The sequence below is a fragment of the Chrysemys picta genome, chromosome 10 (assembly GCF_011386835.1).
Source record: "Chrysemys picta bellii isolate R12L10 chromosome 10, ASM1138683v2, whole genome shotgun sequence".
In the NCBI taxonomy this organism is placed as follows: Eukaryota; Metazoa; Chordata; order Testudines; family Emydidae; genus Chrysemys; species Chrysemys picta.
In genome coordinates, this window is record NC_088800.1 from 8,412,444 (window position 1) to 8,429,386 (window position 16,943).

General features: G+C 45.4%; 1 protein-coding gene across 3 annotated transcripts in view; it reads left to right on the top strand.

Moving 5' to 3' along the window:
* The window catches only part of ADAMTS17 (ADAM metallopeptidase with thrombospondin type 1 motif 17), a 269,254-nt gene extending 255,446 nt beyond the window's left edge, over positions 1-13,808 (top strand). For 2 of the 3 annotated variants that reach the window (XM_024102933.3, XM_024102934.3), the window contains 2 exons: positions 6,553-6,730; positions 8,873-13,808. In XM_024102933.3, the coding sequence (XP_023958701.2) occupies positions 6,553-6,730; positions 8,873-9,024 (330 nt within the window). In that variant the 3' untranslated portion in view covers positions 9,025-13,808. Of the gene's footprint in view, positions 1-591; positions 678-6,552; positions 6,731-8,872 lie in introns of all 3 variants that reach the window. The other variant, XM_042856603.2, reaches the window with a different exon arrangement.
* The last annotated feature ends 3,135 nt before the right edge of the window (positions 13,809-16,943 follow it).

Consider the following 16,943-nt stretch of genomic DNA (forward strand, 5'->3'; position numbering starts at 1 on the left):
ATTTGTCAGTCAGCACAAATTCCCTTCCAGGAACTTGCCTCATTTTCCTTCTGACTTTTACATATGTAGGAAATAAGAACAGCCGGGGGGGAAATACTTCCACACTTTCCTAAAATCCTGAAGTGCTTGAACTCTGGAGTCAAGATAGAAGATATTAGAGATGCCACCATGTCATACCTTGTCTAGGATGACCAGACAGCAAGTGTGAAAAATCGGGATGGGGTGGGGGGTATAAGAAAAAGCCCCAAATATCGGGACTGTCCCTATAAAATCAGGACATCTGGTCACCCTAGGTAGTCTCCAGTAATTTTAGCAGAATTGGGAAGAAGCAGACAGTCAAATACCTCCTCTCAGTCACTCACCAGACTGCTTGAGCTGGAAAAAAATGGCTGAAGAAAAATATCAGGTAACCTACTGATCAGCCTCCTCGGGTTACTAGAGACCCCCCTACCAGATGGCTTTATTGCTAGGTTACCTCTCCCCTGATAAACCAGTTTTTCTGCTTGAGAGGCTGTCTATTGTTTAGAGCTATTCCATGTCAGTGAGAGAACACTTGTCAATGACCCTCTTTTGTTGTTCTTTTGCTGCCAGGCCTTGGAATTTCAGTCCAACATGGAGGCAAACAGACAACAGAGAAGGCAAAGCGGCTTCTCATTCAAAATGCATTTTGCAGCTTGGTAACGTTACATACAGAGAATTAATAATCGAACATAGAATTCATAAACTGTTCAGGCAGATTTGGTAAAATGTGACAACTTGGCTCCAGTAACTTTCAGCAGAACTGGAAAGAAGCAGATATCTTTAAACACCAGAAGCCAAGGGTGTGGGTGGTAACTAATTAATATGACTTGCTTTCAAGCCAGTCACCATCACTGATGTCATCTTGAATTATCTCATTTGGGAACAGGCCAGTCCCTTAAAAACATTGCCAACCAACTCAATGTGTTGGCAGAATTGGTTGAGCTGGGAAGCCATGACCTTCTGTTTGAAGAAGTACCTTTTTGAGGCAAAGCCTCTACCAGTGACACTAGAGGCATTCGTCATCCACAAAGGAGCTGTATATACGTCCAGATGAATGCATCAGGTATTCTGTCCCTGCTTTTCTCTCGATATTGGAACAAAGGCATTTTAAAGGAGAAGCATGGTCTAGTAGTAGTTAAAGGACAAAGATTCGGGAGATCTGAGTTCTGTACCTGGCTCTGCCACTGATGCAGCAAGTTTTGCAAGTCATTTCACCTCCTTTAAGCCTCAGTTTCCACATCCATGTAGACACCTGGGCATCTTGTGAGGATTAATCAGTGCTTGTAAAGCCCTTCGATCCTCAAGAAGATGCCCTACAGATGCAAACTGTTTTGCTGATAATAATGTAATGGTCTGATGCCTACCAAAAAAATCCAGTCCAGTGTTTGCTGACAAATATTTTAAATATACTAAGCACAATTTGTCACATCTGGCCTCAGTGCCTGGAGTAGGGATTCTGCATCCCACAGGGCTTTCATCCCTGGAGCAGGGCAGACAGACTTTCCACTGCTGCTCTACTCTGGTATGATGGGGAAGCAGCATGCACAATGGAGCTGCACCAGGTGAAGCTGCATTAGAGGAGGAGCTGACTCCATACACCCCCAGCAGCTCAGGCCACACCCTCTCTGGAGCGAGTTTTGCTGCATTGGCTGCCGGTGACTCTCCCATTGGAGAGGAGGTTGCAGCCACCTTCCTCCACTGGAACTTGCCGTGCCCAGCATAGACTTTACCTCTCTGGGGGCCCTGTACCAGGGTCTGTGCTGGCAGAACCTGCAGTGAGTCTGGCCCACAGAATTGCTCCAGCCATGTGTATACTTACGTGCTTCCCCAGCATAGGAGAGGGAGCAGAGGTGCTGTGGCAATGGGTATACTTACCCAGAAGCAGAAGGGGAGCCAGGAGTAGTTATGGGAAGTTTCACTTCGAGTTTGATTTCTCTGCTATTTTTAACAATGTCATCTCTTCTGAATGCAGTACAGCAGAGTAACCAATCCCCCCCTTTATGTCATTTGTATCTATTCCTATTTCCGATTGAAATTCCTTTGTAAAGAGACTATCCAAGTATAGAGTTGAAAATTTCTTCTTAAAATAAGCCAGATGTCCAACCCTACTTTAACTGCCAAGCCCGAAGAGTTCAAGAAAGATGTTAAAATCTGTCTTCCTGGCTGTGAAAGACTAATTGCATAGCATAGGTGATGATCCCAGTCTCCCAGGAGTAGGAATCAAACTGCTTAGGGCAAAAACTCTGCTGTTATTTGTCTAAGGAGTGGAGTTGGCAATGTCTGTGGAAAAAGTTTCATGGCCTGCCCTCCTTGCTGGCTAACAGATTCAGACAGAAACACACACACACTCGTGAACATTTGTAACTCAGTGACTGAAAATATTAACACACTTTATCTGAAAAATCCATTTTGTGTAGGAATATTAAAAAACATAGCAAGCAAAAAAAAAAAAAAAGACTCTCACAGAGAGAGACGCAGGACTGAGAGCCATGGAGCTGCCATGTTCTTCTCCTGACACAGAACTCCGTGGCTTTGGATACGTCATTTTAATCTTTATGTATCTCAGCCTCTCCATCTGTCCAAGGGAGGTATATTATTCACTTACCTCGCAGGAGTGTTGTGAGAATTAATTTTAATGTTTGTAAAGCACCTTGAAGATTACAGTTGCTACCCATGTCCTATTGATTATTCTTGTATTTCATTGGATGAGTGGAAAGGACCATCCAGGTGAATCTGTACTGGATTTTAATTCTCCAAGCTCTACGAATGCAAATAAGCCAGTAACGTTATACTACCAGCCTCCACATCAGGAGAATGTGATGAAAACGTTGGGAGAGATCAAAATGGCAACCAAATTTAATGAAACCTTTGCCATTTGAGACACCAGCTCCCTGCATATAAACTGGTCAAATGTTACAGTGGGCCACAGTCTGACACCTTAAATGGTTCCTTCTTGAAACAACCAAGGCTGGGAGGGGCTATTTTTCACTTAGTCCTAAGTAACATGCAGGAGATGGTACAAAAAGTAACTATGGTGGCGCCATCAAGAAATAGTGGCCATATTATATTTTCTCACTGTTTCCTTGTACTCCCCCATCCGTCTGTCTTCATCCATCTGTTTAAAACCCTTACCTGTGGCATGGATGCTACTTTCAGGAAGCAATAATAAAGTCTCAGAAGGCATGCATTCCTCAGAACACAAAGGGACCAGGAAGGCAAAGAATAAACCAATGGGGCTAAATAGTAAAGGCCAAGAGGTTATTCAAGCCAAACAGCGATCCTTCAGAAAATCCAGCCCTAGTGAAGTCAGTAAATAGGAGTGTGAAATATGGCAGGCAGTACATTAGGAGGAAGTGAGAAGGCTAATATGGAATTTGAAGAGCAAATGTAACTAATGGCGTAAAAACAAGTAACAAGGAATTCTGTGATTATATCAGAAGCAGGAAACCTCTATGAGAAGCAGTGCTTCCGCTGGGCCACCAAAGGGAGCAATTAAAGACTATAAGGGCATTGCTACGAATCTAAATGATTCTTCATAGCCTTCACCACAGAGGATGCTGGGGAAAGACCTACCCCAGACCTACTCTTTCCTGGAAATAAAGATAAGGACTTTACATCACTGTGATACCTGAGTGCAGAGCAATTTAGAAGAACTGTTTCACCATCCCTATTTTCCATGGTTCTAATAATTTGAAGCGAGGTGGCATCTAGCCCTTCATTGGTCAGCAAGGAAGGGAAAGACTGCAAGGAGGCTTCCCTCCAAAACCTCTTTGCACTCCTATGCGGGGACCAAGCCACGCTCTTTTCGCTGTGTATTCACTGAGCAGAAGCACCTGAGGTTTCTAGCAACACAGGGAGGGCAAGAAGCCTGTGGCTTGGCTCTGCTCTTCTGCAGCAGGCAGAAGAGCTGGGGAACCAGTAGTGTACCCTTTCCAAGGTGTAGCAGTGGCATACCACAGCAATAGGGTATCATGCATGATGCCTTCAGGAGCTCCCACTGGCCAATGCACCATAGCACTGCCCCTATTCTAGGTTGTGGCTTAAAGCAACGGTTTGGTTTTTGATGGTACTTCCATCTTATCATAGAATCATAGATTATAGGACTGGAAGGGACCTCGAGAGGTCATCGAGTCCAGTCCCCTGCCCGCATGGCAGGACCAAATACTGTCTAGACCATCCCTGATAGACATTTATCTAACCTACTCTTAAATATCTCCAGAGACGGAGATTCCACAACCTCCCTAGGCAATTTGTTCCAGTGTTTAACCACCCTGACAGTTAGGAACTTTTTCCTAATGTCCAACCTAGACCTCCCTTGCTGCAGTTTAAACCCATTGTTTCTGGTTCTATCCTTATCTGCCAGCCAATCTCTCTATCTATCCATCTTCATCCCACCTGAAGTGTATCCTTTTGCTTTTAAATGTTGGGTTTAATCAGTAAAGATTATCACCATGAGACTGGCGGTGCTTGGCCAGGGATAGCTATGCTACCCCAACAGTGCTCAGGAAAGCCAGAGGGGAATCATAGAATATCAGGGTTGGAAGGGACCTCAGGAGGTCATCTAGTCCAACCCCCTGCTCAAAGCAGGACCAATTCCCAACTAAATCATCCCAGCCAGGGCTTTGTCAAGCCTGACCTTAAAAATCTCCAAGGAAGGAGATTCCACCACCTCAATACACTCTTTGCCATATCAGCCCAACATCATCTCGGATGCCTCCCTCCTCCGTTTTGTTTGTGTGTGGCACTAGCAGGCGTAGGCACCCTGCCAAAGTCTTGCAACCCATTGTTTCTTTATTTTCAATACAAGGTTCTTTTATTAACTCCAGCTGGGGCGCTGCACTCTGCTTGCCGCGTTCACTTTATTAAAGTTGAGCAGCTTGCAAGTAGGGCATCGTAAATCATGAGTATGGGGCAGGAGGGGGCGGGGGGACTCCAATTGTATGACAACAAAGAAAGCGCATAAACAGGCCTGGCCTCCTGGCAAATAAAAGCCAAGCTAATGGAGAGCAATTTCCAATTGCCCCCTGGAAGCCGGGCGAGAGCCAAAGGGACTTGCAGGAATAGAGGCGGCTGAATACTTGGATACCTGATGTTTCCTCCTGTATATTGAAACGCCGCCTTCTCTGTTTCCCCTGTAGTCTTTGTATGTGGGAGGAAAGGGACTGACCTTTGAGTACTTGAGTTGCCCACCTCTCTTGTTTTATACCGCCATACCACCTGCGAGAGCATGATCTCCAGTGCAGGAACTTTGCTAGACTGTCAGTGTTGTGGAGAGGTCACCCTTAGGAACTCAGCCAGTGGGGTTCCATTGGAGCCACTGGGTCTCTTGGGATGCCTCATGGAAAGTGAAGTGGGATTCCATGCAATGGAGAAGCTAATGCAGCCTCGGGCAATATACGTTTTCCATGTATGCCCTTGAGTGGCTGGTGAGGTGAACTACGTCCCCTTTCTGCCCCTCCCCGCCTGCCCTTTCACCCAGATTCCAAAAGGTTAGGCTATGTCTACACTACAGTTAGGAGCAAGCCTCCCTGCCCAGGTAGACAGACTCATGCTATCTCCACTCGAGGTAGTGCAGACATTGTGGCTCAGGTGCCAGCTCGGTCTCTCGTTCCCACCCGAGCCCCTGGGTCTGAGTTCGGGTGGCTAACATGAGCCTCCACCGGAGACGCAACATCCACACTGCTGTTTTTAACAAGCTAGTGCGAGCTGGTCTGCCCAGGCTGGGAGGCGCGTACCCTCAGAAGGTACGTCTACACAGCCTCAGAAGGTACGTCTACACAGCCCACCGAAGTGAGTCTCCCAGCCCGGGTCAACAAAATCAGGGGAGTGGTGCTTGCTATAGCACTCTATACATAGCCGCCTGGGACAGCACTTCGAAGTTGCAGCTCAGGCTGGAAGCTCAGGTGCTGAAGCCCACCCCGCCAGCCAGGCTTCAGAGCCTGAGCTGCAACTTCAAAGCACTGTCCACACCGTTATTTTAGAGCACCCAGTGCCACTACCCCAAGTCTGTTGACTCGGGATGGGAGGCTTGCTCCATGGGCTTTGCAGATGGACCCAGAGAGACACAAGGAGGAAGTAGGGGGGGAGGAAGGATGCCACAAAGGCAGCTGCCTTCCACCTTACCACATAGCCAGATGCTTCTCTTTGCACATAGGTCTAGTGGGTATGATCCAGCCTGGAGACTCAGCAGGGGCAAATACGGTAGCTGAAGGACATTACACCGGCGGTTGTTGAGTCTCTCATGCAGAATTTTGCTGCAGGTTCACTGTGCCCTTTGCTCCAGTCTCCGATTTTGTGGTCGGTATGTCTTTCCAAGCCACAGGGGCTGGCCTGTGACTCACTAAGGCAGTGGTTCTCAACCTGCGGCCTAATCCACACACAGCAGCAACCCATGTGACATCCTCAGGGCCCTACAGGTAGTATCTATATTGCGTGGATGTGGCCAACACAACACATACACAGCTGCATGTGCGACCCACAGTGGTAAATAGGTTGAGAACCACTGCACTAAGATGTCCCTCTCTTCTCCAGTGCTCCTCAACCTGCGGGAAGGGCCTCCAGTCACGTGTGGTGCAGTGTATGCACAAAGTCACCGGCCGCCATGGCAACGAGTGCCCTGTCCTATCCAAGCCAGCAGCCTACAGGCAGTGTCACCAAGAGGTCTGCAATGAGAAGATAAATGTCAACACAATTACCTCGCCCAGACTCGGTGAGTGGGTGGATGCAGAGCTACAATTCTTGGGGAGGTTAAATAATCAGCCTGAAGCCATCAAACACCAGAGCATATATCCTGCCCAGGTATCTGGGAAACACAGTCCTTATGCTGAATGTTACAGAAACGAGGTTCCCGATGGCTCATCAGAGACAGAAGCATGGCGACCATCAGAATCTCTGGGTAATTAATGTTCCAGAGTAAAGAGATGCTTTATTCTTCATAGATCCACTCTGCCTGAGACCTCTACCAAGCCAGAATTCCTCGAGCCATGTTCCCTGAGTGATCAGTTGGAGCAGGCAGGCATATCCACGGGTCAGAGAGAAAGGGGTTGGGAGTTTTGGGTGAGGGCATTCACCCGCACTCAGTCATCATTCCACGCTTCAAACACCTTGTCCCATGATGGGTAAAATGGGATAAGCAGAGAATGTTAGTGACTTGGGTTGCATTTTGCTTGGTTAATAAGATTGGGGAAATGAGTTGAAATGGAAAAGCCTGGCCACTTAGGAATCTGGGGCAAAATCAGTACTTGGTCCTGCTAGTGAAGGCAGAGGGCTGGACTCAATGACCTTTCAGGGTCCCTTCCATTTCTAGGAGATAGGATATCTCTATTTAATTTATTATTTAGAAAAATACTCCAGTACGCTACAGAAACCATCCAGAATTAGATTGTAAGCACCTCGGGGCAGGGACTGTCTTTTTGTTCTGGGTTTGTACAGCACCTAGCACCGTGGGGTCCTGGTCCGGGACCGAGACTCCTAGGAGCTACAGTAATACAAATAATAAATAATGGGGCTGTTTAATTGCGGTGTAGGCGTTCATGCTTGGGCGGGAGCCTGGGCTCCGGGCCCCTCCCCGCTCACAGGGACCAAAGCCGTTGAGTCCAGACGCCTACATCAACAGCCTGGTAGCCCTAGCCTCATGTGCCAATTAAACACCCCTGGTTGGCCCATGTCAGCTGAGGGTGTTTAATTGCCGTGTAGACAGACCCGAAGTGACTTAGGAACTTCAGTCCCATTTTCAAAAGTGACTCAGGCATTCAGGAGCCCATGCCTCATTGCTTTTGAATGAGATTACAGCTCCTAAGTGTCTATGTCACGTTTGAAACCCCCCAAACCACTTAAACCCAGCTCTTCAATGGTATTTAAGTATCTAACTCCCATTGATGTCAGTGGAAATTAGGGGCCTCAGTACCTTTGAGGATCTGGGCCTTGGGCACTTTTGAAAATATTACTCCATGACTGTAGAATATTGCAATATTTATCCTAAAAAGGGAAGCTGCACCCACCCATAATTGCGGGTCATGACTGCGAGTGACTCCAGTGTCCCATTTTGCACTTTCTATGAGTCTGGCTTGTTAATATGGAGATATACCTATCTCATAGAGCTGGAAGAGACCCCAAAAGGTCATCAAGTCCAGCCCCCTGCCTTCACTAGCAGGACCAAGTACTGATTTTGCCCCAGATCCCTAAGCGGCCCCCTCAAGGATTGAGCTCACAACCCTGGGTTTAGCAGGCCAATGCGCAAACCACTGAGCTATCCCTCCCCACGCTGATTTTGGATTGGTCTTTTCCCCCTCTGCCCAGGATGTTCTAACCACACTGGGCAGGTTGCTTCATGATTTTTCCATTACAGGGTTTCTTTCCCCTTTTGCTGCAGTATCTAGTACTGGGCACTGTCAAAAGGGCCCCATTCAGCAAAGCACTGAGCACATACCTCACTTTACACACGTGTGTAGCCCCATTGACATCCTAGGGACTACTCACCTGCTTAAAGTTAAGCATGTGCTGTGTGCACTTTGTTGAATCAGGGCCAGAAATAGGACACTAACAGATGATCTGATCCAGTGTGAGAATTCCTCAGGGCCTTCAAGCATATGCCCATCTGTTGCTTGCCCAGCCTTGCAACATTCTTCTTCATGATAGTTCTTTCCATTGTGTTTGTCAGACAAGTCACTACCAACTTGTTGCCCTGATCTTTTCGGCAGCAACCCTACTTCGAGCATAACGCATGCCACCCAAATCCCAGTGTTGACTAAGATTAGCCATCTCTCCCTCATCCAGTGCTCGGGGTATTTTGGTCACACATGGGATGCTCTCCTCTAACATGCTGGCTTCTTCTTTCTATTTCTGTCCAAAGCTGCTCTCACATATAAGTGTACAGGGGACCAGTGGACAGTGTACTGCAGGGTGATCCGTGAGAAGAACCTGTGCCAAGACATGAGATGGTATCAACGCTGCTGCCAGACATGCAGAGACTTTTACGCAAACAAGATGCAGCAGAAGAGTTAATGAATTGGTGCTGCTGCTTAGGGTATTACAGCTATTTCTATGTAAATCACGAACGAGCAGCTCTGAGTACTGGAACTTAATGAGTTGCTACGATGTGGTGGATTCCAAAGCATACCTAATAAGACTTGAAACTAATTCTGCAGACTGGATGTACCAAAGTAATCCACTCATCCACCTTAAAAAAGAGTCATCTCAAGGAGCCAATCACGTAGAATTTTATTGTGTTTTGACATCATTACATTTTTCATTAATGCTTTTTACTTTAATATATTATTACCAGCCACTGGATGGCTTGCTACCATTTAAAAAGAAAAAAAAAAAGACAAGAGTTGCAACGTGATTAAATTGACTAAAGTCATGTGTACCTCAGTGGGAGAAAGCCTCTGGCAAATAACTCAGCAAACGTGCAGACATTACTTAATGCTTCAACCTTGGCTTCCATCTGATGCTCTTAATTCCCAACAGTCAGCATGCTGTGGGGTGGGCTTGGAGGGACACACACAAATGAAATGCTTAATTTAAAAGGGGGATTTGCTATAAAAGCTTGTGAAAACGGATAGCAGAGGATGGATGTCTCTGAAATTTCTGCAGAAAGCTCAGCACAGTTTTATCCAACATTCCGTTTAATGTAATTTAAAAAAAAAACACTAATTGGGAATTCCTTCTCCTGTCTGGTTCTGAAAACATATCCCCCTCTCTCTATTTAAAAACACATGTGTTTTCTTTTATGATGCCTTATTCTCCTCAACGAGTTTAAAGAAATGGAAGCTAATTAACCCAGGAGCAGACAGTTAATTTTAAGCCAGAACCACTTGCATGAGATGGAAGTAGCTGGAAATCATTTAAATATATACGGTTTGTTGGGGAGGGGTTGTTTAACGTCCTCTTTCCAATTTTTGGAATTCAATCTGATAATGAGACTGAATGCTATTTCTTAAGGGTATTGTGAAACCAACTAGGGTTGGCACATACCCGAAACAGAGACCAGAACAGCATTTGCAGGAAGGGTAACTTAGGGTACATCTACACTACAGGGGGGAGTCGATTTAAGATACGCAAATTCAGCTACGTGAATAGCGTAGCTGAATTCGACGTATCGCAGCCGACTTACCCCGCTGTGAGGACGGCGGCAAAATCGACTTCTGCGGCTTTCTGTCGGCGGCGCTTACTCCCACCTCCGCTGGTGGAGTAAGAGCGTCGATTCGGGGATTGATTGTCGCGTCCCAACGGGACGCGATAAATCGATCCCCGAGAGGTCGATTTCTATCCGCCAATTCAGGCGGGTAGTGTAGACCTAGCCTTAGAGACCAAGCAGATCTTTCCCCTCTCTAGGGGCTGGTCTACACTGGGGGGGGTGGAGGGGGATCGATCTAAGCTACATGAATAGCGTAGCTGAAGTCGAAGTATCTTAGATCGATTTACCTTGGGTCCTTACGGCATGGGATCGATGGCCGCGGCTCCCCCGTTGACTCCGCTACCGCCACTCACTCCGGTGGAGTTCCGGAGTCGACGGGGAGCGCGTTTGGGGATCGATATATCACGTCTTAACGAGACGCGATATATCGATCCCCGATAAATCTATCACTACCCACCGATACGGCGGGTAGTCTGGACGTACCCTAGGATGTATACATCCTAAATCCTTTTGAGACAGAAAGGGAGCAGTTAGTAGACTTTCAGAGTGAAATTCTGGGCTAATTGAAGCCAAAATGGCAAAACTCCTATTGCCTTCAGTAGGGCCAGGGTTTCACACTCAGGCTATGTCTACGCTGGCGATTGAATGACACAACTTTTGTCTTTCAGAGGTGTTAAAAAAAACCAACAACAGCAACCACCCTGAAAGACAAAAGTTTTGCCAGCAACTAGCGCCAGTGTGAACAGTGTGCCAGGCTCTCCTGCCAACAACGCAAATGCCGCTCGTTGGGGATGGAAGTTTTTTGTCAGCAGGAGAGCCAACAAACAGCAGCTACACGGCATGACTCTTAGCGGCACAGCTGTAGCGAGATAGCCATGTATAGCCACACCCATAGCATCAGTCTTGTCTCCTTTTGCTTTGTTACCTGGTGTTCCTTTTATGAGGACAGTTGGAGAGTGCTGTGTAAATGATAGTGTCTTACACGTGTCTAAACTTCAGACCAAATTCGTCCCTGAGATTTAAATGGGAGCTCCACACAGGGCAGAATTTGGTTTAGTGAGCATTACAGTCGATCAATGTCTCTCTGCCATATCTAACTCAGGCTATGTCCACACTACAACCAGGATCCACGCTCTGAGATCGATCCACCGGCGGTCGATTTAGCGGATCTAGTGGAGACCCACCAAATAGACAGTAGATCACTCTCCAGTCGAGCCTTGTACTCTACCCCTGACAAGAAGAGAAAGGTAAGTCGACGGGAGAGTTTCTGCCGTCGACCCCCCGTGGTGTAGACCCCACGGTAACTCGAGCTAAGGTATGTCGACTCCAGCTACGTGAATAACGTACCTGGAGTTGAGTAGCATAGGTCGACTTACTGCGGTAGTGTAGACATAGCCTCAGACACGTATCCTTTCCCTTGCCAAGCTCTGCTGCCATGCATGCCGTGGGTAGGTTACACTCACGCTCTGTGAAATCAGCCAAGCTGTATGGGTGAATTATAGCTTTATACTTGCTTTAGAGACGTATGTTAATATTTATGATTTTGGAGATGGGCACAGAACAAAACCCAGTCCCCAGCACTAAACATTGGGAAAGTCTGGATCCCAATGTGAGCATTGTGGCTCATGCCTCTCTCTCATGTTATTGCTATTATTGCCTTCCTTTAATGTGCCGAGGGATAAAGGCATTTAGTACTTAACATTTTTAAACAACAGTTTCTCCCTGGATTGTTCCGGTATCCAGGAGCTCGGTGAAATAATTTGTAATGGCTTTATTAAGGGCTGAGCTTTCAAACATAGGAACCTAACTTCCATCTGCAGACTGATAACTGCATATGCATTCACATGTGCATGGGCAAAATGTGTCCTTGCTTGTGCAACTGGGCTTGTGCACCCAAGTGCTGGTCTGCACGCATAAAGGCACATTTGTGTACACAATTATCTCTCTGTAAGTGCTTGGCCCTAACAGATCTTTATTCTGCATACTAGATAGTTTTCGTGTGTGAGGGAAATGATTCTAATTTGATGGTTGTTATACCGGTGGCTCTTTGGGTAAGTTCCTTTTAAAATCCGAATCAAATCTTTTCCTCCTATTTCTAACCTTGGGTCCAAATTCAGAGCTGACATAGTTGGTTGTGTAAGTTACCAAGTAGCATAAGTCAGTATAAAATGGTGTAGTTAATGCAGAAAGAGAGGTGGGGGGAATGTAGCTGATTGAAGGTCATGGTATAAAAACCAAAATCGACAGAGTAGCCAGATAAACAGGTAATGAGAAAGTGCAAGAAGGTATCAGATCAAGCAGAGAGAGCCTGCTTTATCTTAAGAAGGCCTGTTAGTAGCTTTTCCTGCCATACTCTCCCCATTCAGTCCCTTCACTGAAGGGGTAAGTTACACCCCTTTACCCCAGCCTACTGACATGCACCTCACTCTGCCATTCACGGCCCCCATTGTAAAGTGATTTGCATCCCTGTTAGGGTTTGGGGTTTTCTTAAAGGGTAACATTTCAGCTCACGGTGTGGCTTGACTCTGTGAAATGCCACATCCTCGCATGTCATTTATTACAGCATGTTACTTGTGTTGTTTTGTGCTGTCATGTGATTTATCACAAGACCCTTTCATTCTGTTCAGAGTGATAAGAAATGGACTTCTTACATAGTGGGAGTTTTTTCGCCTTCTCAAGGCCCTGATCCAGCCCCCTCTGCTGTCAATAGAAATACTCCCATTGACGTCAGCGGGGTTTTGGGCTAGGCCCCAAGTTTGCGTCCATATAATGGGACATGAATCTGCTGGTTCAATGGATGGATTTCTTTTGACTGTCTGAGCACAAATGCCATTTATTTCTGAGCAGAAATCCTCCTACATTAAAAACAGAGCCCCATTTGTATTACTTGATCTCCTGATGACCCTAAATCCCGTCCCATTTTGTAATGGCCAAAAATATCAACAAAAATGTTTAATTCTGCACTTTTGCTTTGTATCATTTTATAGATGCTTTTACTATGAATTTACAGCTACGCTCTGGCCTCAGTTACTACATACCAGTGAAAAGAAAGCTGTTTATTTCAGTGTAGCCATGACGATATTTTTTTTTTGTTCATAAGAGATTGATGCTCTTTGATTACAGTGGTGGTATTTCCATATTGTAAACAATACTCTCTGTACTGTTACTAAAGTACTGTACATTTCTAGTTGCACAATTGTGTTACAAAGTGTAGATTCTCACTATCTTATGTATGGTGCTATTTCTCTGTTGTTGGTGGAAAAGAAATCTTAGCAGTTGATTATTGCTTGATATTTTATTATAATACAGGGATATATCCTCCATGGCAATAATAGCATTTAAGGTTCTCATTACAGAGTGAAATGTATATATTTTTCCATTAGTTAATTTACGTATGTACTGTATCCATGGTTTAAAAAAAAAATTGTGCTGGCTATAAATAGAAAAAAAAAACTGTCAAGCAGAATGGAACTAGTTGTAAATGAAAATCAAAAAGAGAGGATTGTTCCATTCTGAAACAAATTGAATAGGTTTAATAGTAAATTAATTTTTCCATAACAATCTTATAAGGTTTATGAACTTGAAAAAAATGCAAAGCAAAACCAAACAGCTAACTGTGAAAATAAAGAAGTAGTAAGTCTGTAAGTAACACATGGTGCATCTGTCTAATACTTGACTGAGACTTGGATTCAGATGAGTCCAGGACCCACCATTGACATCTGTGGTAGGTGTAAAAGGTCATTTGTCAGTGAAATACTGGCAGCTCGGCGTTCCCAGCGTGCTAAGAAATCATGAACTGATGGGTCTCGTCCCAATGTGGTTGCAAAATAACATACAGGGAATGTTAATCTGTAGCTAATGCCAAGTGAGTTCTTTGGTCGGTGACACACAACAGCAGAAAACGCCTGGCTGGAAAAACTGATCTAGGCTCCATTTGGGGTAAGCTGCATAGGTCTTGGGAGTCTGTTGGGAGGATAAAGCTTTTGCATGGGGGGGAGGGGGTTTTATAAGCACATTTCAGAGAGTTTTCTTTCAATGTATGTTAGAATCAAGGTGAAGTGGCAGCCATGTTTAATGGTAGCTGCCGCACAGACGCAGCCTTATGATGAAGGTTGCTGAGCGTGTGGAAATTATATTGGAGTAAAAATTATCCCATCCATTTGAAAGGTATCTACGTAATTTAGCTGCACACTTCCTTGGTGTGAATAAACAGAAGTATTCAAAGCTGAGTGGTTTTGGATGTGTTTGTTGTAGGCACAAGCAATAACCCATGTGCTTTTTAATTGGACGGAAGAATGCACAATGCCACAAACGAGGCACAATAAAAGATGTAGCAAGTATTTATGAAAGGAAGTGACAACCCCTCAAAATAAACTATCCCAAGCAAAACTCCTCAGGCCAAACTCTCTTCTCCTTTTCATTTGTGCTTACCTCCCCTCCCCCTGCCACTCTTGGGCAATGTACAGCCGTTCTCTGTCCCTGTCTATTTAAACTTCTTTCTTTACATTTTTTAAACCTGCCAGAGCCTCTTCCATATTCATAGATTGTGTAAGGCCAGAAGACACCATTAGATCATCTTGTCTGACTTCCTGTATAATGCAGAATTTCACCCTGTTATCCCTGTATTGAGCCCAATAACTTGTGTTTGGCTAGAGCATAGTCCAGAAAGACATCCAGTCTGGCTCTGAAGACAAAAGATGGAGAATCCACCAGCTCCCTTGGTAGTCTGTTCCAATGGTTAATCATCTCACTGGTAAACAATTTGTGCCTTATTTCTAATTAGAATTTGTCAAGCTTTAACTTCTAATCTTGGCTTCTGTTATGCCGTTCTCCTCTAGATTAGAGGGTCCATAAGTATCCGAAGTAATCTCCCTGTGAAGGCACTTACACACCGTAATCAATCACGTCTCAATCTTCGTTTTGATAAACTGAGCAACAACTGTTTTCCTCCTAACGACCTTGACCATGGCATCCATTAAATTCACCTTCCAGAGTTCAAATTCTGCAAGAAAGCGCTTTTAATTTTGGCTGGTTATTTAGATGCTGTATTAGAAACAATGTTTTACATTCATATATATTTGGAGGTTCAGATACTTATCTGCATGACATTATGACTTTGCCCCCAGCTTTGCCATTCTTGTCATGGTTGCCCTTGGAAATGTGGTCATTGGGAAACAGACTGACACCAGACTTTCAGGTCAGGACTCCTGAATTCTGTTTAGAGCTCTGCCACTTGCTCACTGTGTAGCCTGAGGCAAGTCACTTCACCTGTATGTATCTCAATTTTCTAGTCAAATGGATTTATAATATTTAGCAGGTTCCTAGGGGTATTGTGAGGAGTAATTAGTGAGTGTTTAAAAAATACAAAGATTGCTATTATGATTCATACCCTAAGAGTGTTAGTTTGGTGGGAGACCCATTAAAGCAGCCACTCTTGGAGATGAAGAGCGGTTACAATGAGAATTTCCTTTGCAAGAGACGATTCCAAACTATCCAAGGGGAAATGTGGATATCTTCAGACATAACAGGACCTGAAAGACTGCCGTCAGCCCAGAGAGATCACTCATTCTACAGCACAGCTGGCTTAGGGGACTTGGCAGCAACACTCGTGTAAGAAGCCATCTCCTGACTGGTCATGCCCTGGTCCGTTGGAACTCAGCCATGGCACAGAGGGCTGGTGGGGGACAAACAGCTCATAGGTGATTCGATAAGGCAGCTCTGTTTTTGCCCTAGGGGGAGAGCTTTCTCCCACTTACCCGCCAGCTGGAGGCTAGTTGTTTCAATAGCAGTTGTTTTACAGAGAGAAGGAAATAAGTTGCCAGAGGAGTTAAGCGTCCCCTTTACTGTCCTGGAATATGGAACCAGAAAGGACCTCATTGTTCAGGCTGACAGTTCGAGTATTTTCTTTCACAGGTTAGATCCTACTGTTTACCGTCAAGGTCAGTATGTTGTAGATCTGGTGAAATATTCCTTTGAAATGTATAGGTACCCTAGCGCAAACACAGTCACACTCCGACATGAATGATCATTTTTTGGCTGGTCATCACTAGAAAGACAATAGCTTCTTTTCATATTCAAGTTTGATTCTTCCATATGTCCCTTAGCAAGGGCAAAGTTACTGGGAGTAGTGCAGTGCTAGAATTCTAAAATTCTGACTTCTCCCAAAACTATTTCCAGAAATGCAGCATGTATATCGTTATAGACCAGGGGTCGGCAACCTTTGGCATGCGGCTCGCCAGGGTCCTTACCCTGGCGGGCCGGGCCAGTTTGTTTATCTGCCGCGATGTTTGTTTACATCCCTTGGCCCGCGCCGCTTCCCGCAGCCCCCATTGGTTCGCCGCTCCAGGCCAATCAGCCAAACCTGCAGATGCGGCAAGTAAACAAACTGACCCTGGCGAGCCGCGTGCCAAAGGTTGCCGACCCCTGTGATAGACAGTGCTAGACTTTAGCATCCTGGTTGTCTTCTCCATTCGCTAATCTCACACCTAACACTTCTTTCGTTAATGCTGTATCCCCTATACCAAGCTACCTATTCTAAGGTGGCTTAGGAGGTACCTGTTAAGACCACCTTCTGTGATGGCTATAAAACAGCAGCGAAATTCTACAAACTGTTCAGAGGTTGCTATATATTAACACTTCATCAGGATAGTGTATTGCACAGTCAACATGTGATTGTAATTGTTGACCTATTTAAACGTTGCTGAAACCCCTACTAAGCCAAAAGACATTATATTCAGTTGGGATATGGTAAAGGGTGGGAGGGTGTAGTGAATGCTGTAATAGC